Source organism: Leuciscus leuciscus, assembly GCF_965113295.1.
Source record: "Leuciscus leuciscus genome assembly, chromosome: 5".
NCBI lineage: Eukaryota > Metazoa > Chordata > Actinopteri > Cypriniformes > Leuciscidae > Leuciscus > Leuciscus leuciscus.
In genome coordinates, this window is record NC_138729.1 from 43,883,821 (window position 1) to 43,905,846 (window position 22,026).

The following is a 22,026-nucleotide window of genomic DNA, read 5'->3' on the forward strand; positions in this document are numbered from 1 at the left end:
TAGTGATTCAATAACTTGAGGAGGGTGTTTCACTCTATCTGTATTTTAGCTGTGGATATTTAAAATGAATAAAAAACCTTCCCTGGACTGTTCTGAAGAACTCCATTTCTCACTTCAAATTCAGAACGATAATTAATCAAAAAACTGAATTCATAGTCAAACCTTAATGGCTAATTTCCACAAAATTTGTCCATCAAAAATATATTTTAAGGAGAAACAGTTACCTTTAGAATAGTAAAGACCTTTAGAGATCATAGCTAAAATTATAGTATTTAATCATATTAAATATTCAAGAATTAAATATTAAATTAAATGCACACACTATAGTATAAATGCATTATATTTCTACTTAATCTGTTTATTGATGTCGTCATTATTTAATATAATAATATAGTAAATATTTATATAATAAATCTGTCAAAAAAGTAAAAGCTTTTGAAAAGATTTTTTTGAAAAATCTTTAGATGCCACTTTCTCAAAAACAAGTTTTTATGGCAGTTACCATTTATATGATAACATCTTCACAACAATTTGGATAATAATAATAAAATTTATTATGATAATTTTTTTTTTTTTTTTTTTGTGCACAAAATTGATCACATAAAAATCTAAATGGGTTTCAGAGTCGAAACAACTCATGAGCAGGTCGCATCTATCAAACGAGACTGGCAGAAAATCAAACATTTAGAAGAACAATGACCAAGGCACGAGGCTGTCGGGGAAAATGGGCAGGGTGTGAAAACGAAAGACGAATTCAGCTCTCCACTTGATCGCATTTTAGCAAAACCCCCTCACTCTCCGCCATAGGTGTTGCATGTAACCTTCAGTCTGTTGGGACAGAGCTGCTTTGTGCTAAAGTTCCTGCAGCGTTTCTCTCTGATGCTCATGTTTTTTTGTTTTTTTTATCTGTCTCAGACATATGTCCCTCGTCACTCTGTGTTCTTATCAGTCTTCTCTCAGAGTGAAGCCTTGACCACCCCGAGGGAGGAGATGATCTTTCCACCAAATTCACTCTCTCCTCTATAGGACCTTGTGATCCGGAGAGCTGTCACTCATCTTAACCCAGGTGACCCTTGAAGGGAAGAGGTTGGGATGCTATGGATTATGGTGCGTGTGTGTGTGTGTGTGTGTGTGTGTGTGTGTGTGTGTGTGTGTGTGTGTGTGTGTGTGTGTGTGTGTGTGTGTGTGTGTGTGTGTGTGTGTGTGTGTGTGTGTGTGTTTGTTTTTGTGGTTTACGAGGACTTTTGACCTGAATACGCACCAGCACTATGGGGACATTTGGGTTTATGAGGACAGAGGCCATGTCCTCATAAATCCGACAGCGTAGATGTCATTTACTACGTTCCAGAAGCTCCCTCTCAAAGTTTGGCGCCATGTCCTTACATACCACAAAACCCTGAAATTTTACCATACACAGTGTATCCCTGATTTCGAGAGTGCGCCCCTGTAGCCAGGTCCTGGTATTACACCCGCGTCATCAAAAATTTGCATCTTTTACACAAGTGTATTCTTTGGGGCCTGTGATTGGTCAGATCGGTACCGGTAGGCGGGAAATCGCGAAAACAAGATGGCGCCAGTGGGCGGAGCTTCAATCAGCTTTAGTGATTGGTCAGATCGGTACCGGTAGGCGGGAGATCGCGAAAACAAGATGGCGCCAGTGGGCGGAGCTTCAATCAGCTTTAAAATGTGTAGCAACTTAATGCAAAATACTAATTATTTAAGTATTTTTGCCTGTAATTTATTAATTTTGCATTAAATATATGATAAATAAATAAATAAAATCCCGTTTATATTATGATAAGTACAACGTAATCAGAGGTGTAGTCATTCGTCGTCACGTCATTTCCTGTTTGGACTGGACAAACTCTGCACCTGAGAAGACATCTGTGGACCTGATGAAGGCAACTGTTATCCAAAAGGTAAGTTATAACGTTGTTTAATTGCTTCTCTAATAGCATGTGGGTCCGGTTGGCTTGTTTGTGCATGTTCTGTATGCTCTTCGCTGCTCGTTTTACAGTTAGAAAGCAGCTAGCGCGTGATGCTAACGGTGCTAGCGGACCTATAGTGATTCTGTTTACAGACTGACATGAGGGAATCAGCGATGCTTGTCATTTTAAACTCGTTTTCGATTGCACTATATTTGTAACTGCTACCTTTTCTGATCTCATAAAATAGTCTAGCCATCATAATAACGCGTTGTCATGACTACAGTATGTGAAGGGGAGGCTATTTCACCCAGTACAGTATCCTGATATGCTACTGTTAATATTACTACAGTTATGCTTGCTTTAAACACATTAAGACACAAATATGTGCTCATATTACTCCTGACTATAATAAAATATACTCTGAATATTATTAGAACTGTCAGTCTGATTCAGTCTTATTAATACTGTCACTATTATTGCCTATAATGTATCAATTGTGAATGAAATCTATGAATGAATAGTTATTATCAATTAACATATTCCTTAAATATCATATAATAATAAAGTATTAAAATAACTTGAATGCTGTTTACCATAATTGATCAATTTATTTAAAACAAGCTTTTTGAATAATATGTCAAATGAAATGCAATGGTCGTGATTAATGAGAGTCTTTTTCTATGCGCGCAGACACATGGGATGATGGCTGAAGTGAGTCAGTGAAGGAGAAGATCAAGATCTGGAAGAGGACATGCCGTTTACAGACAAAGATGAGCTCCAGGGCAGATTCAGCAATCATTATAAAGGTGAGTTCAGGGTTTCCATGCTTAAGCAGTGCCATGCGACCAGTGTTCCTCAGAAACAGATTATTTGCCACAGTTATCAGTCCCTGAATTATGATTGTGTGTGTAAGAAGTGAGTCACGATCACTTACTGTACATCTAGCACAGGCGCAATGTCTCGTATCACTCTCATACATACACACACTTGAACTCAGTGCCGTCCAAATGTATCTAGTTACCAGTGTCCCAGTAAAACTAGTGTCCTCATAGACCAGTATTCTGTTAAACTTACACAACACACTCAGTCAAAGTCAAACATCAGGATCATGTTCTTATGATGTCCTCATAAATCTAGTGTCCTCATAGACCAGTATTCTGTTAAACTTACACAACACACTGAGATTCTTCAGTCAAAGTCAAACATCAGGATCATGTTCTTATGATGTCCTCATAAATCTAGTGTCCTCATAGACCAGGATTCTGTTAAACTTACACAACACACTGAGATTCTTCAGTCAAGTCAAACATCAGGAACATGCTCTTATGATGTCCTCATAAAACGGTGTCCTCATAAAACTGGTGTAAAGCTACACACAACCTGACACACTGGAATGAAAACACATGTAATGTGATGCATAAAAGCCGTGAACATTACCTTGTGGTAGCATTTAAATATTGATTTGAAAACTTTAACTATTTTGAAGTCTTGTATATTATCTCAAATCAGTATTTCATGTGCAAATATTTATTGATAGGTAGCTGTGTATCAGGACCCTTATTATCCTGTCAGTTTATTTTGTATTAATTACTGACTGACTGTACATTATCCTTTATATATTCCATTTATAATGCTTTTTTTAAACTCTTAGGTGAAGTGTTTCTGTATGTAACGCTTAATTTCATATTCTCAGATGAGCCATAAGAGCCAGTGGTCATCAGGCAGTGATTGTGCTGCTCTTACTGTGGGACTAGACAAAGTAAGTGAGAGTTGTGCTGGAAGAGAACGAGCAAACGAAGCAGAGACATCTGTGAGATCTAGTGTTCACATATTTACACCACTGTTTCATGTCTAATGTTATGTTTTGTAGACTCTCAGTGAGGTTGAACCCTCCACTCTCGAAATGAAGAGTCCGTCCCCGTCCCAGTCAGAAGTCAGAGATGTACAGAAGGTATTGTTTTTTTGGAAATCAAATTAGGGATACAGCGATATGAACATTTGGGCCGATAACTGATCATTCTTTATATTCGAAAGCCGATATCTGATATATTAGCCGATGAATCTAAATCCAAAATTTGATATACTTTGAAAGCCTGATTACAAAAACGAAACGCACATCATTTAAAGCCAATGTCCCAAACACTTCAACATAAATCAAACATATACAGTACAGTGGCCTAATGTAAGATTCCTTAACTTTTAAAATGAATTTTACATTCATATTTCCAACTTTCTTTATAAAAAAATGGCAATACTTTATAAAAAGGTTTCATCTTGTTAGTATTAGTTAACATGAACTAACAATGAATGAACAATACTTCTACAGGATTTACTTAATGTTTATCTTACTTAACGTTAATCTCAACATTTTCCAAGACATTTTAGGATCCAGTGTTGTATCTGTTAATTTAATACACTGTGAACGAACATGAATTCGCATATTTTATTAACTCACATTAACAAAAGTTTTTCAATATGAAAAGCAATTTCACTAAATGAATTGAATAGCTCTATTTGGAAATAATTAATCATTCTAGAATGATTGGTGTGATTTTGTAGGGGTTTGCATCTGCATAGAAAATAATAAATTGCAAGCAGAGATAAAAAAAATTAACAAAGATGTGAAATAAACAATGCCTCATATATTCCAGGTAAGTCTAACAGCATTTAGGTACAGAACTTGAGGAATCAACTGTAAAATAACACGGCAGAGTCTTTATATAGCCTGACTTCACAGAGGCCTATACTGCAATGTCACTACCACAGATGGGTATGAATGATAAAGCAATACATTGTGCAGCCCTACAAGTTAATGTTCATGGCTTTAATGCATCACATTACATGCATGTTCATTACAGTGTGTCAAGTGTGTGTGTGTGTCTTACACCTGTTTTATGAGGACACCGTTTTATGAGGACATCATAAGAGCATGTTCCTGATGTTTAACTTGACAGGAGAATCTCAGTGTGTTGTGTAAGTTTGACAGAATCCTGGTCTATGAGGACACTAGTTTTACCGGGACACACATATGGAATATTAGGATCGATACTGATAACCCATAATTCACAGCTCATTGTGGCTAATACCAATAGCGAAAACTATTTGTGCTTGTCAGATTAAATATAATCATTGAAGTTGGTAAAAAATAGCAACCTCTGTTTGGCTGTCAATAAGTGATACTAAAATTAGTATTTATTTGTCTTTTTTATATATTTTTACAACTTTTTTTTTTCAGATGATAACTCTGAAGAATCAGATGAAACCTGAACAAGATACAGCAACTCTAAAGGTATCCAATAAGTTAATGTAATAACTCTGTTTCCTCAGAAACAGATTATTTGCCACAGTTATCAGTCCCTGAATTATGATTGTGTGTGTAAGAAGTGAGTCACGATCACTTACTGTACATCTAGCACAGGCGCAATGTCTCGTATCACTCTCATACATACACACACTTGAACTCAGTGCCGTCCAAATGTATCTAGTTACCAGTGTCCCAGTAAAACTAGTGTCCTCATAGACCAGTATTCTGTTAAACTTACACAACACACTGAGATTCTTCAGTCAAGTCAAACATCAGGAACATGCTCTTATGATGTCCTCATAAATCTAGTGTCCTCATAGACCAGGATTCTGTTAAACTTACACAACACACTCAGTCAAAGTCAAACATCAGGATCATGTTCTTATGATGTCCTCATAAATCTAGTGTCCTCATAGACCAGGATTCTGTTAAACTTACACAACACACTGAGATTCTTCAGTCAAGTCAAACATCAGGAACATGCTCTTATGATGTCCTCATAAAACGGTGTCCTCATAAAACTGGTGTAAAGCTACACACAACCTGACACACTGGAATGAAAACACATGTCATGTGATGCATAAAAGCCGTGAACATTACCTTGTGGTAGCATTTAAATATTGAAATATTGATTTGAAAACTTTAACTATTTTGTAATCTTGTATATTATCTCAAATCAGTATTTCATGTGCAAATATTTATTGATAGGTAGCTGTGTATCAGGACCCTTATTATCCTGTCAGTTTATTTTGTATTAATTACTGACTGACTGTACATTATCCTTTATATATTCCATTTATAATGCTTTTTTTAAACTCTTAGGTGAAGTGTTTCTGTATGTAACGCTTAATTTCATATTCTCAGATGAGCCATAAGAGCCAGTGGTCATCAGGCAGTGATTGTGCTGCTCTTACTGTGGGACTAGACAAGGTAAGTGAGAGTTGTGCTGGAAGAGAACGAGCAAACGAAGCAGAGACATCTGTGAGATCTAGTGTTCACATATTTACACCACTGTTTCATGTCTAATGTTATGTTTTGTAGACTCTCAGTGAGGTTGAACCCTCCACTCTCGAAATGAAGAGTCCGTCCCCGTCCCAGTCAGAAGTCAGAGATGTACAGAAGGTATTGTTTTTTTGGAAATCAAATTAGGGATACAGCGATATGAACATTTGGGCCGATAACTGATCATTCTTTATATTCGAAAGCCGATATCTGATATATTAGCCGATGAATCTAAATCCAAAATTTGATATACTTTGAAAGCCTGATTACAAAAACGAAACGCACATCATTTAAAGCCAATGTCCCAAACACTTCAACATAAATCAAACATATACAGTACAGTGGCCTAATGTAAGATTCCTTAACTTTTAAAATGAATTTTACATTCATATTTCCAACTTTCTTTATAAAAAGGTTTCATCTTGTTAGTATTAGTTAACATGAACTAACAATGAATGAACAATACTTCTACAGGATTTACTTAATGTTTATCTTACTTAACGTTAATCTTAACATTTTCCAAGACATTTTAGGATCAGTGTTGTATCTGTTAATTTAATACACTGTGAACGAACATGAATTCGCATATTTTATTAACTCACATTAACAAAAGTTTTTCAATATGAAAAGCAATTTCACTAAATGAATTGAATAGCTCTATTTGGAAATAATTAATCATTCTAGAATGATTGGTGTGATTTTGTAGGGGTTTGCATCTGCATAGAAAATAATAAATTGCAAGCAGAGATAAAAAAAATTAACAAAGATGTGAAATAAACAATGCCTCATATATTCCAGGTAAGTCTAACAGCATTTAGGTACAGAACTTGAGGAATCAACTGTAAAATAACACGGCAGAGTCTTTATATAGCCTGACTTCACAGAGGCCTATACTGCAATGTCACTACCACAGATGGGTATGAATGATAAAGCAATACATTGTGCAGCCCTACAAGTTAATGTTCATGGCTTTAATGCATCACATTACATGCATGTTCATTACAGTGTGTCAAGTGTGTGTGTGTCTTACACCTGTTTTATGAGGACACCGTTTTATGAGGACATCATAAGAGCAATGTCCTGATGTTTAACTTGACAGGAGAATCTCAGTGTGTTGTGTAAGTTTGACAGAATCCTGGTCTATGAGGACACTAGTTTTACCGGGACACACATATGGAATATTAGGATCGATACTGATAACCCATAATTCACAGCTCATTGTGGCTAATACCAATAGCGAAAACTATTTGTGCTTGTCAGATTAAATATAATCATTGAAGTTGGTAAAAAATAGCAACCTCTGTTTGGCTGTCAATAAGTGATACTAAAATTAGTATTTATTTGTCTTTTTTATATATTTTTACAACTTTTTTTTTTCAGATGATAACTCTGAAGAATCAGATGAAACCTGAACAAGATACAGCAACTCTAAAGGTATCCAATAAGTTAATGTAATAACTCTGTTTCCTCAGAAACAGATTATTTGCCACAGTTATCAGTCCCTGAATTATGATTGTGTGTGTAAGAAGTGAGTCACGATCACTTACTGTACATCTAGCACAGGCGCAATGTCTCGTATCACTCTCATACATACACACACTTGAACTCAGTGCCGTCCAAATGTATCTAGTTACCAGTGTCCCAGTAAAACTAGTGTCCTCATAGACCAGGATTCTGTTAAACTTACACAACACACTGAGATTCTTCAGTCAAAGTCAAACATCAGGAACATGCTCTTATGATGTCCTCATAAATCTAGTGTCCTCATAGACCAGGATTCTGTTAAACTTACACAACACACTGAGATTCTTCAGTCAAGTCAAACATCAGGAACATGCTCTTATGATGTCCTCATAAATCTAGTGTCCTCATAGACCAGGATTCTGTTAAACTTACACAACACACTGAGATTCTTCAGTCAAGTCAAACATCAGGATCATGTTCTTATGATGTCCTCATAAATCTAGTGTCCTCATAGACCAGGATTCTGTTAAACTTACACAACACACTCAGTCAAAGTCAAACATCAGGATCATGTTCTTATGATGTCCTCATAAATCTAGTGTCCTCATAGACCAGTATTCTGTTAAACTTACACAACACACTGAGATTCTTCAGTCAAAGTCAAACATCAGGAACATGCTCTTATGATGTCCTCATAAATCTAGTGTCCTCATAGACCAGGATTCTGTTAAACTTACACAACACACTGAGATTCTTCAGTCAAGTCAAACATCAGGAACATGCTCTTATGATGTCCTCATAAAACGGTGTCCTCATAAAACTGGTGTAAAGCTACACACAACCTGACACACTGGAATGAAAACACATGTCATGTGATGCATAAAAGCCGTGAACATTACCTTGTGGTAGCATTTAAATATTGAAATATTGATTTGAAAACTTTAACTATTTTGTAATCTTGTATATTATCTCAAATCAGTATTTCATGTGCAAATATTTATTGATAGGTAGCTGTGTATCAGGACCCTTATTATCCTGTCAGTTTATTTTTTATTAATTACTGACTGACTGTACATTATCCTTTATATATTCCATTTATAATGCTTTTTTTAAACTCTTAGGTGAAGTGTTTCTGTATGTAACGCTTAATTTCATATTCTCAGATGAGCCATAAGAGCCAGTGGTCATCAGGCAGTGATTGTGCTGCTCTTACTGTGGGACTAGACAAGGTAAGTGAGAGTTGTGCTGGAAGAGAACGAGCAAACGAAGCAGAGACATCTGTGAGATCTAGTGTTCACATATTTACACCACTGTTTCATGTCTAATGTTATGTTTTGTAGACTCTCAGTGAGGTTGAACCCTCCACTCTCGAAATGAAGAGTCCGTCCCCGTCCCAGTCAGAAGTCAGAGATGTACAGAAGGTATTGTTTTTTTGGAAATCAAATTAGGGATACAGCGATATGAACATTTGGGCCGATAACTGATCATTCTTTATATTCGAAAGCCGATATCTGATATATTAGCCGATGAATCTAAATCCAAAATTTGATATACTTTGAAAGCCTGATTACAAAAACGAAACGCACATCATTTAAAGCCAATGTCCCAAACACTTCAACATAAATCAAACATATACAGTACAGTGGCCTAATGTAAGATTCCTTAACTTTTAAAATGAATTTTACATTCATATTTCCAACTTTCTTTATAAAAAAATGGCAATACTTTATAAAAAGGTTTCATCTTGTTAGTATTAGTTAACATGAACTAACAATGAATGAACAATACTTCTACAGGATTTACTTAATGTTTATCTTACTTAACGTTAATCTCAACATTTTCCAAGACATTTTAGGATCCAGTGTTGTATCTGTTAATTTAATGCACTGTGAACTAACATGAACTCACATATTTTATTAACTCACATTAACAAAAGTTCTTCTCTCTGTTAGTTCATGTTAGTTAATGCAATAACATATGTATTGTGAAGTTTTACCAAAACATCTATTGCCTTAATAATAATAATAATAATAATAAATCAAATGAAATTAAAATGCAAACAAGTTATTAGACAACATTAAACTTAAAATGAAATGGCCTAAAGAGCTGAAGGAACACCCCTAAACTGAGGCTTTGTTAGATGGTTTTAGCTCAACGGAACACAACCTATATATGATAAATTAGATATTTATACAAAATAAACACAATATTACAACTTATACTTGCACAAAATCATGCACAGATTAACTTGAGCTATTATTAATAGTAATCAACTATTACATAGTGAAACTCCTGTTGTGGATGCGCTCCTCCCAGGACAACACGCTGAAACACAGCAACTAAACCCAAAGAATTCACGACGTTTTTAATGCAATAGTTTGCTCATTATAGTGTTATGTATATATGACAGTCCCAATCATAATTAATGTTTTGCTGACCACCGGTAGGCCTACAGTGAAGTGTTTACTGCAGCACTCATTAACTCAGCCAAATGCATCCTATATGAGATAAATCAGATATATAACAAAAATAAAAAATATTACAACTTACAATTCCACAAGCGAACTCTCCCTGTAACAATGCGCTGATTTCACAGATTTGTGATTCAAACATTTCAAAACCATCATGGTGAACAGCGCACATCTGAAGCTGAAGGAAGTAATCCATTATTTATTAGTGTTAATATAGCGGCCTAATTTTCTTATCGGATTGACAATGATAACATTAATAATGAGCATTATTTTCATGCATCCCTGATTGGTTATGACCATATATTTATAGGGTTTTAACTTTATACTTGATTACAACTTATGTCACAGTGTTTTAAATCTTAAGTCACTGTTTGAAATGTCCCATCATACCTGAATTAGTTTGGCGTCATCAGCCTTCTTTTGCTCAAGTATATCATTGATAATGTGAAATTGTTTTAATTGTATGTTTTATGACAGTGATCAGTCAGTGTTAATGGAGTCAAGTATCTGTGCTGCTTCATTTGGAGAATCTCTGAATCCTTTGTATCTAATAGATGTTTATTTTTTCTTTCTTTGCCTTGCTTTCAGGTGAGCCCTGAGAAGGAACAATCATCATTGGAGGATCAAGACTGTGTTGAGATGGTAATAAAAAGAGCATTGCATCATTTTAGGAAATGCTAGTCTAGTAAGAACTTTTTCACATCATCTTTGGGGCTGTTTTACACCTGGTCATTTCATTGTCAAAACAATTCCATTTACACTTGGCCACATAAATGTGTCTGCACAAAACAGACATAAATCCGATCTTCATTTCCCGCGCTATATCAGATTTAACGGTGTTCACGTCATCGAAAGCTACCGCTATGAGCAGCATTTTTTTGTATCAGCTAATTTTAAGATCAATAGGAGAGAGAGTAGCATCAGCACTGGTAAAATCATTTATTCTCACTACTTTTAATGAAGATGACTGTGTGTTGAGCATCTGCGACTTACTTTAATTTATTTTTAGTTTGTATTTTGTGCATCAGCATGCTGAAGAGATCCTCAGCTACTCATCTGCAGTGATGCGTGTTGCAGAAGCGCTGTCATATCTCACTATATCGTGTCATATAGCCTAAAATACGCTCTCACCTGTTTATTATTTGGCATTTTTGGGAGGAGTAAAATTCATAGTGTTACCATTAATTTACTCTAGTGACCCACCACAGTCTAATCTGTCCCTGCACAGTTTGAACCAAAAGAACCGAAAATATTTTTACGCCTCATAATAACATAAATTGTCTTTGTTTTTTGCGCAATTGCTTTGGCAAAGCATCTCTCAAACATATTAAAATCAAAAGCACAACATGGCTTAATGCCCTTATCAAATCGCAAAAGACGATAAGAAAGTAAGTCTGTAGTCTGTTGTGCTGCGTGTTTCAAACTGAAGAGCACACTTTGCTCGCTCGATCAGCTCATGATCTGGCTTTTTCCATGCCTCGTTTCACAGGGAATGAATGCAGTGAACTCCATCTCTGCATGTGCCATAAGTTTAACATGCATTTGGGAACGCAACCAGCACCAGTTACTCTCTATTTTCACATTCGCATTATATCCACATTTTTTGTGGTAATCCAATTTTGCAATAAGATGCGTTTATAAACCTGTTTTCACTTAAACTGCAGGTTTCTGCCAGTATAACAGCTTAAGTGAAGAAATTAAGAAAGTATTATAACCTCTTATTGTAAAATAATATACTCATTATAAAATATAAATTTTTCATTGACAGTATTAGTATATCACTGTCTAGGCGATAATTCTAATAATAGTGATCTTAGTGAAGTATTATAGTTGTTATTAATATGATTATTATTATTAAACGGTGCCATTTGTCATGTTTCATAAATGACTTCTGAATACAGGTTAAACTGAAGATGTTCTTGTTTTAAATGTCTCTTTTTCTTTAAGATGAGATCAGTATGACGGACTCTGATGCCCGTGATCCTGATGAAAGCGGTTCTGAAGGTGATGTTCCTGCTGGAGCTGCAGGCGTCTCCAGTAATGTTGGTATGTGTCAACTAATGCTGGGTTACACACCAAAAGATTTTTTACATCTTATAAGATTTTCAAAATGTGATAGACCACAAACATGAGGACAAAAAATCCTAGATTTAACCGTTTTGCTCCTATAGTGTGTGGTGTGCCATGATGTGAAAAGACCGTGAGGGTTGGGTATCGTTTAAATTAACGATTCCGATTCTGCTTATCGAATCCGGTTCTTAACGATTCTTGGTTTCGATTCCAATATTTATTGGAGAGAAAAAAGAGAGCAAATACTTTTTTCTACCTTTTATTCTTGTTACATTTAGGCTATTACCAGTAAAACTGTGACAATGCATCTTAATTTACAATATACTGTATATATATAACACTTTAAGGAATTATAGACTCGACTCGTATTAATTGTCTGATGTATTTATTCATGATCTCTATTTTAAACAAAACTGGTTCTCATTTTATCCAGAATTATGCGGCTCTAGTTTTGTACCTGAGTGTGAGAGACTGCTATTGCTGCTGCTAGTAGCTTTATCTGGTGTGTGGAAACCTGTGGTACTGCTGTTGAGAGATCGCACCGAATCAAATGCGCTGCATTCCTTCAAATTGACCCTGTGTTGCAGCAAATGTTTCATCATATTGGAGGTGCTTCCTCCCTTGCATGAAATGTCTTTCTTGCATGTGATACAATTCGCTGTATTTTCATCTTTTTTTGAAAAGCTTAACCAAACTTTTGAACGTCTGCTGCGCTCCGCCATCGTAAATATAATGTACAGCGCATGTGCGGCAGGCAGGTCCTGGCAGATCAATACAACTGTAAACAAATGCTCACTGCCATTCACCTCGCGCATGTGAGCATCACCAAAGTAAGGAATCGATAAGCGGAATTGAAGTGCGCACGTCTTATCGAATCCCCTGTTTTTGGCATTTTGGAACCGGTTCTAGATACCCAACCCTAAAGACCATGCAATCAGAGTCTCGACTGTTAACACTCTAGAGACCTCAGAATAAGCATGGCGGACGATATGCAGGAAGAAATTGCAATGATAGTGTTTGGAAAAGTTTTACACAACACGTTGTGTAAACATTTGTTCCACAAATCAACAAGCTGATCCTCCATCTCTGCTGTCCACATCAATTTCACTTTGTGCCGCCATGACTGCGTTTGTTATGCTTCCTTCTTCCTTCATCTCGCTTTCTGATTGGATATTGTTTCCTTTCACGTGATAATCTCCAGAGCATGCGCGCGTTTGTCCTTGGGCTTCCCCCCACATTTCAGGATTTCTGATCGTAAATATTCAACATGTTGAATATTTGCGATTCGAGATCAGGGCGGCTCCGACGTTCTTCCGATCAGGTTCGGACACTCTTAACACACCTCACACCAAGGGAAAATCTGATAAGATAATCTATAACCATCAAGATAATCGGGACACAGCTAGGATTGTCAGAAGGGGGAAATCGGCCCAAAATCAGCTTAATTATCTTTTGGTGTGTACCCAGCATAACAAGTTTGTGTTTATGAACATGTTTATTATTATTTTAAACCAATATATATTGTGGTACAATTTTACGTTAGTATTTTCACCAAAGAAAAATGGTTTAAAGCCAGTTATATACACTGAACAAAATTATAGATCTAACTCAAAGTTCTAAGACTTCTTCTATGTACCCAAAATGCCTATTTCTCTCAAATATTGTTCAAAAATCTGTCTAAAGCTGTGTTAGTGAGCACTTCTCCTTTGCCGAGTTAATCCATCCACCTCACAGGTGTGGCATATCAAGATACTGATTAGACAGCATGATTATTGCACAGGTGTGCCTTAGGCTGGCCACAATAAAAGGCCACTCTAAAATGTGCAGTTTTATCACACAGCACAATGCCACAGATGTCGCAAGTTTTGAGGGAGCGTGCAATTGGCATGCTGACAGCAGGAATGTCCACCTGCTGTTGCCCGTGAATTGAATGTTCATTTCTCTACCATAAGCCGTCTCCAAAGGCTTTTCAGAGAATTTGGCAGTACATCCAACCGGCCTCACAACTGCAGACCACGTGTAACCACACCAGCCCAGGACTTCCACATCCAGCATCTTCACCTCCAACACCGTCTGAGGCCAGCCACCCGGACAGCTGCTGCAACAATCGGTTTGCATAACCAAAGAATTTCTGCACAAACTGTCAAAAACCGTCTCAGGGAAGCTCATCTGCATGCTCATCGTCCTCATCGGGGTCTCGACCTGCAGTTGGTCGTTGTAAACGACCTGCGTGGGCAAATGCTCACATTCGATGGCGTCTGGCACTTTGGAGAGGTGTTCTCTTCACGGATGAATCCCGGTTTTCACTGTGCAGGGCAGATGGCAGACAGGTTTGCTGATGTCAACATTGTGGATCGAGTGGCCCATGGTGGGGTTATGGTATGTGCAGGCGTATGTTATGGACAACGAACGCAGGTGCATTTTATTGATGGCACTTTGAATGCACAGAGATACCTTGATGAGATCCTAAGGCCCATTGTTGTGCCATTCATCCACGACCATCACCTCATGTTGCAGCATGATAATACACGGCCCCATTCTGCAAAGTTCTTGCATGGCCACCATTACTCACCGGACATGTCACCCATTGAGCATGTTTGGGATGCTCTGAATCGGCGTATACGACAACGTGTTCCAGGTCCTGCCAATATCCAGCAACTTCACACAGCCATTGAAGAGGAGTGGACCAACATTCCACAGACCACAATCAACAACCTGATCAACTCTATGCGAAGGAGATGTGTTGTACTGCGTGAGGCAAATGATGGTCACACCAGATAATGACTTGTTTCCAGACCCCCGACACCCCCCAACCCCCAACCCCCAACCCCCCGACACACCGACACCCCACACCCCCCACCCCCCGACACCACACAAAACTGCACATTTTAGAGTGGCCTTTTATTGTGGCCAGCCTAAGGCACACCTGTGCAATAATCATGCTGTCTAATCAGTATCTTGATATGCCACACCTGTGAGGTGGATGGATTATCTCGGCAAAGGAGAAGTGCTCACTAACACAGATTTAGACAGATTTGTGAACAATATTTGAGAGAAATAGGCCTTTTGTGTACATAGAAAAAGTCTTAACTTTTAGTTCAGCTCATGAAAAATGGGGGCAAAAACAAAAGCGTTTAGAATTTTGTTCATAGTGTATGTATATATATATCATACTATAGTGCAGGGTTCACCAATCTCAGTCCTGGAGGGCCGCTGTCCTGCAGTGTTTAGCTCCAACCCCAATTAAACACACCTGAACCAGATAATCAAGGTCTCACTAGGCATACTAGAAACTTTCAACCAGGTGTGTTGGAGCTGGTTGGAGCTAAACTCTGCAGGACAGCGGCCCTCCAGGACCGAGATTGGTGAACCCTGCTATAGTGTGTCAGTAGATAATATCAGATTACATTTCTAAACATTCCTTTTGCCATTAATTGTAAAAATCAGTTATCAATAATCAGATATTATTATAAATAACAATTTTTCTAGAACAAAATTAATGGAATCAGTACCAAACCAATAAGTTTATCATGTTCATGTTGGTCAAAAACTTTAAAAAGGAGATGTTTAACACAACATTCCATCTCCAGAATAATGAGTGTCATTTGAAATGTAATTTTTAGATATCAGATGTATAACCAGTTTTAAGTTCTAGATGCAGGTTTGAGTTACATCTGAGTTTCTGATCTGTCTATAACTGATTTCCTACAGGTGTTCAGAAGATGCCCATCGAGAAACCACTGAAGTTCCTCAAGGTACCTGAGGTTTAAATCAGAATATGACCACCATTGTAAGTACATGAGCTCTCATATAGTTAGAGTTTACTAAAGCATGTATTCTTCTGTACAGAGAATGAATGTGAGGTAGGAATAGAAAACCTTGTGGAAAGGACAAAAAGTGTGCTGGTCAAATGCTGAAGTTACAGCTGCAATTGAACATTTTAAGGCACATACACTCACCTAAAGGATTATTAGGAACACCATAGTAATACTGTGTTTGACCCCCTTTCGCCTTCAGAACTGCCTTAATTCTACGTGGCATTGATTCAACAAGGTGCTGAAAGCGTTCTTTAGAAATGTTGTCCCATATTGATAGGATAGCATCTTGCAGTTGATGGAGATTTGTGGGATGCACATCCAGGGCACGAAGCTCCCGTTCCACCACATCCCAAAGATGCTCTATTGGGTTGAGATCTGGTGACTGTGGGGGCCATTTTAGTACAGTGAACTCATTGTCATGTTCAAGAAACCAATTTGAAATGATTCGAGCTTTGTGACATGGTGCATTATCCTGCTGGAAGTAGCCATCAGAGGATGGGTACATGGTGGTCATAAAGGGATGGACATGGTCAGAAACAATGCTCAGGTAGGCCGTGGCATTTAAACGATGCCCAATTGGCACTAAGGGGCCTAAAGTGTGCCAAGAAAACACCCCCCACACCATTACACCACCACCACCAGCCTGCACAGTGGTAACAAGGCATGATGAATCCATGTTCTCATTCTGTTTACGCCAAATTCTGACTCTACCATCTGAATGTCTCAACAGAAATCGAGACTCATCAGACCAGGCAACATTTTTCCAGCCTTCAACTGTCCAATTTTGGTGAGCTTGTGCAAATTGTAGCCTCTTTTCCTATTTGTAGTGGAGATGAGTGGTACCCGGTGGGGTCTTCTGCTGTTGTAGCCCATCCGCCTCAAGGTTGTACGTGTTGTGGCTTCACAAATGCTTTGCTGCATACCTCGGTTGTAACGAGTGGTTATTTCAGTCAAAGTTGCTCTTCTATCAGCTTGAATCAGTCGGCCCATTCTCCTCTGACCTCTAGCATCAACAAGGCATTTTCGCCCACAGGACTGCCGCATACTGGATGTTTTTCCCTTTTCACACCATTCTTTGTAAACCCTAGAAATGGTTGTGCGTGAAAATCCCAGTAACTGAGCAAATTGTGAAATACTCAGACCGGCCCGTCTGGCACCAACAACCATGCCACGCTCAAAATTGCTTAAATCACCTTTCTTTCCCATTCTGACATTCAGTTTGGAGTTCAGGAGATTGTCTTGACCAGGACCACACCCCTAAATGCATTGAAGCAACTGCCATGTGATTGGTTGATTAGATAATTGCATTAATGAGAAATTGAACAGGTGTTCCTAATAATCCTTTCGGTGAGTGTATAACCAAAGGAAAACTGGCCACACTGACTGAATGCCAGCAGTGTAAGACCGCTGAGGATCCTTTCCGTGGGTTTTCAATTTCTGCCTCTCTCTCATTCTCTGTACAGAAGAATACATGCTTTAGTATTCTCTAAACACATGTAGGGCTGGGTACCGAGTTCGATACTTTTTAGGTACCGACCGAATTGCCTCGATACTATCGAGTATCGAAAAATGACTTGTTTTTCGGTACCATATTTCGATACCTAAGGGGTTAACTCGTCAACGTCAGTGCTCAAACAAATACATATGAAATGCACAACAACACGCCTAAAGTCGCTCGCGCACATACACGTGAACTCTACACACACGAGACGCGGGGAACTCTCCGCGCACATACTCATATGAGACGCGCGCGCGCACACAAACTGTCCACGCACACATTCTCATATGAGACGCGAGCACACACACACACAAACTCGCGCACATACTCAATGAGACGCGAGCACACACACTCACAATACCCTAAAGATGTCGATCAAAAGTGTGGATACATTTCTCCAGGCTCGATGCCAACAGCGCGCGATGCAGTATTTGTGGTAAAATAATTGCTGCAAAGACGGTACCGCGACAGATATGATGAAGCCCTTGACAGTGCACGAGTAAACATAAGAGCAGAAAGTTGCTCCGTCTTCGACTGGTAAATGAAGATATACCTTGTTGATCACTCTGACTGTGTTTATATTGCAATAATGACCTACTGAGTGTACACTGCCGTTCAATAATGTGTTGGTTGGTCAGAATTTTTTTTTCACTAAGGATGCATTAAAGTGATCAATAATGACCTTAAAACATGTGTAATGTTACAAAAGATTTCCTTTTTTAAAATAAATGCTGTTCTTTTGAATGTTTTATTCATCAAAGAATCATGAAAAAATGTATCGTAGTTTCCAAAAACTGTTTTCATATTTCTGGAGGATCATGTGACACTGAAGTAATGATTTTGAAAATTCAGCTTTGACAACACAGGAATAAATTACATTTTGAAATATATTCAAATAAGATTTTAAATTGTAATACTATTCCACAATATTACAAGTTTTATTGTATCTTTGATCAGACAAATTCAGCTTTGGTGAGCATGAGCTCTATATTAAAAAAAAATTATTTTGTTCCTTATGTATATGTATAAGGAATATTTTGTTCCTTTGTGCTTTTTTTGTTCCTTTGTGCACTGGCTAATAAGCATGAGTCAAACTGAAAAAATAACACCAAGTTTTTCTGAGGTAAAGTGTTATGTAATCTTGTTAAAATGGATTTCATAAAATTGGTATCGAAAAAAGTATCGTTTAGGAACCGGTATCGAAATCAAGGTATCGGTATCGGTATTGGTATCGAAATTTTTTGAACGATACCCAGCCCTAAACACATGAGAGCTTTTGTACTTACAATGATGGTTGTATTCTAATGACACTATACTCTTCTAGAGCTGATGTACAGCCCAAACTAACTTTGTTGAATACTTTTCCTGTTATCTCTGTAATTCTGCTTTGAAACTTGACAATTCTGTTTACATTTTCTGGAAATAACAGAATTGTCTTTTTAGGTAAACCGTCCCTTGTAAGTCGGTTTCTCTACATGTTGCAGCATATATTGCATGTTGAGTGAGTTCATTTTATACATTTCAAAGCCTGTTTAATGACATCTTTAAATTGTGCCTGTTTCCAAGGGCTGTTTTGTCAATCTTTTCGAAGTTTTGAATGGTTCATCTGTTTGTCATTTTAATATGTCAAAACAGTAATGATACTGTATGCTTTCTGAAAGATCACACAGTTGTGCAAGTTTTATTGACCATGTTTTTAAGTTTGTGGATGTCACTTTCCCCTTAAAATGGCATGACATGATTGTATTACATGGTAAAACTGAAAAAAACTCAATGTTTATGATGATATTATTGAATTCATAATTAAAGCACCTCTAAAACACTTCTGTCCCTGTAATGTTGCAAGTTGTTTTGTGTATTGTATTGGAGATCCGGTACTCTTTAATCACCTTAGTCTTGGTAATACACCGTGTTGTCAGGTTTGTGTGTGTGTGTGGGCATGTACCATTAAACACACTCGTCCTTATAATGTTGGATTATGCAGTTGTGTATTGTGTTTAAGATCCAGTCCTCTTAAATCACCTTAGTCTTGGTAATACACTGTGTTGTCAGGTTTGTGTGTGTGTGTGGTCATGTACCAGTAAAACACATTGGTCCCTGTAATCCACTGAAATGACATATTTAGTGTATTGTAAAAAGAGTGTCCTCATAATCAAGTTGGGCCCCAAAAATCACAATTATGTCATAGGCGGGAACATTTTAGGATGGGCGGGAATGTCCTTGTGTACCACCAAAATATCATATGGTCATATTTTCTGTTCTGTTGTGTGTATAGAACATTTGAAGTCAGATTTGTGATCTGCAGATTAAAACAAAATTTTTGATATTTGTATCATCACTGTAGGGCATTGGGAAAGGGGTGTCCCCATATACCACCACCAAACTTGTTTGGGCATCAGTGTCCTTCTATACCACAAAAACAAGTATGTGTGTGTGTGTGTGTGTGTGTGTGTGTGTGTGTGTGTGTGTGTTGTTAGCTGTAAAAGTATACCACCGTTGTTGGCTTGTGTCTTGTTATGACAGCTGTCTGTCAAAGATACTATTTTCTCATGCAGATTTGCCAGTCATGACCTTACGATACTGCAATAAAAATTCAAACTGCCATCCAGATGAACCCTGTCAATTTATACGGCAATCCACTTAACACTCTAGATTTCAAAAAAAAAAATATATCATTAAAAGTTTTATTTTTAAAGAAGCATATAGTACATTTGATATGTAATATACATAGAGTAGGCTATTAGGCTAATAAAAGCTTCTTCTTTTTTGGGGGGGGAGATGGTCACCTAAAGTTGGTCAACGTGTTGAGATCAAATGAACACTTTTTACTCACAAAAATTATAGTTTTTATTGAGCCAAAAACAAACCTTTGTTGAACCTTTTTTTTTTTTTTAAGTCAACATGAAGTTGTGTTTGCAACCCATTTTACTTAGCCTAAATGATCTGTATTTCTGAGTGAAACAGAATTGAATTCACATGCAGCTGATCTTATTTCCGTCATTTATGAGACAACGCTTCTACACCATTGACTGAATTTTTACCTGCAATCCATGTTTTTACTGTTATACGGTAGGGGGCGCTATTACAATCTTCTGAAAGAATACTGAATTTCCAGATCAAAACATCAGCGAAGAAGCAGCAGAAACAATCCACAAATGCATTGTTGTTGTAGTCCTTGACAAAAACACGATTTTCTCAGCTTTTTGTTCAAAATGTAGCTTTTTTTAATGAAACTTAAATAAATAAAAAATACATGAAGCTAGAGGCTGTTCTTTTTTTCTGTTGCTATATTGTATGTTAAGATATTCATATAAAAAAAAATATTCTGGGGTCCATGAAAGTTTTGTGGAAATGATAAAAAATTCTGGCGGTGGCTGGCAACTTCTTCTTTTTTCTTTTTTTTAACACTGGAAGGGAGAGAGTAAAGTTCCACAAAGAACATTTTACTCTATAGTTCTTTAGAAAACCATCCACGTATTGGCGCTTTTAATGATCTTAAAAAACAATACACTAAGGAATGTAATGTAAATTCTCCAAAATACTATATTGTCAAGACTGATATAGTGGTTCTATTTAAGAAGCACGATCTGAACAGGTGATCAGTAAGCCATCAAAATAAAGTGCTGTTATGCCCTTTGCACATACAGGTGTAAAGAAGAAGCAGGAGGTGAAACCCCAAATTGGTTACCTTCTGTTGAAATTATAAACTTAAACAGATTAATTAGTGAACCATGTATAAATACATTTGTGCTATTCTCGGTTAATTTGCCCCGAAAATAATCTGCAGATTCTTTAATGGGGGAAATTACCCAGAGAGCCGCAGTACTACCCATTTAAAACAACGCTTCATCTACTTTCAATTACATATAAAGCGCAGAGGAATACTGAAAAGATCCAGCTGTTGTGCTATTACTGCCGATATGGTCTGAAATGGCCCGTTTCTTGTACATGCACTTCAAGTACACCTGACGTACAAGTTTTCAGCTCCATGCATATTTTAATTCATTACAAGGCAATATGAAACATATGCACATGAATGGAAACACTAATTCATAATAGGATGAATAGCTAGCTTACCAGCTAGCTAGCTAGATAAGGGGTAGTCTCACATAGACAGACCTTCAGACTGACAGCAGAAGTTCTGGACTCCATCGCAGCTTTCATTGGCCAAGGACCGCCCACCGGCCGTCTGACTGACATGTAAAGCAACCAATCACAGTTAGTTTTGTTCTGTGTCATGTTTAGGGTCATGTAACATTGATGTCCCTACAATGTGTGTAAAACTCTTAGATGTATTTTAAATACTTTACATACTTCACATTCTTTTGAAAATCCAGTGTGTAATTGATCCTGAAAAGTGTTCATTGTCATAGTTGTAAACATGACAGTGTTCTTCTTCCATAAGGGGGTTTTTGCTTCCAGCATGGCATCTTTGTTTCCAGACGGACCGTTAAAGAACGTAACACATGTC

At 37.4% G+C, this 22,026-nt stretch overlaps 1 protein-coding gene across 3 annotated transcripts; it reads left to right on the forward strand.

Moving 5' to 3' along the window:
• The first annotated feature begins 1,112 nt into the window (after positions 1 to 1,112).
• Positions 1,113 to 16,743, forward strand: LOC309498969 (uncharacterized protein). 3 transcript variants are annotated; one of them, XR_014206085.1, is made up of 12 exons: positions 1,113 to 1,919; positions 2,619 to 2,734; positions 3,622 to 3,687; positions 3,799 to 3,879; positions 5,164 to 5,217; positions 6,097 to 6,162; positions 6,274 to 6,354; positions 7,615 to 7,668; positions 8,862 to 9,119; positions 10,758 to 10,811; positions 12,117 to 12,215; positions 15,951 to 16,742. XR_014206085.1 is itself a non-coding variant. In XM_082169967.1 (8 exons), the coding sequence occupies exons 1-8, from the start codon at positions 2,699 to 2,701 to the stop codon at positions 9,021 to 9,023; spliced, it is 600 nt and encodes a 199-aa protein (XP_082026093.1). In that variant the 5' UTR covers positions 1,935 to 2,698; the 3' UTR covers positions 9,024 to 9,717. The 3 variants fall into 3 exon arrangements, 1 of the variants encoding a protein (XP_082026093.1); XR_014206086.1 differs by lacking the exons at positions 1,113 to 1,919; positions 5,164 to 5,217 and having other exon boundaries at positions 1,935 to 2,734; positions 15,951 to 16,743; XM_082169967.1 differs by lacking the exons at positions 1,113 to 1,919; positions 10,758 to 10,811; positions 12,117 to 12,215; positions 15,951 to 16,742 and having other exon boundaries at positions 1,935 to 2,734; positions 8,862 to 9,717.
• Positions 16,744 to 22,026: the final 5,283 nt, after the last annotated feature.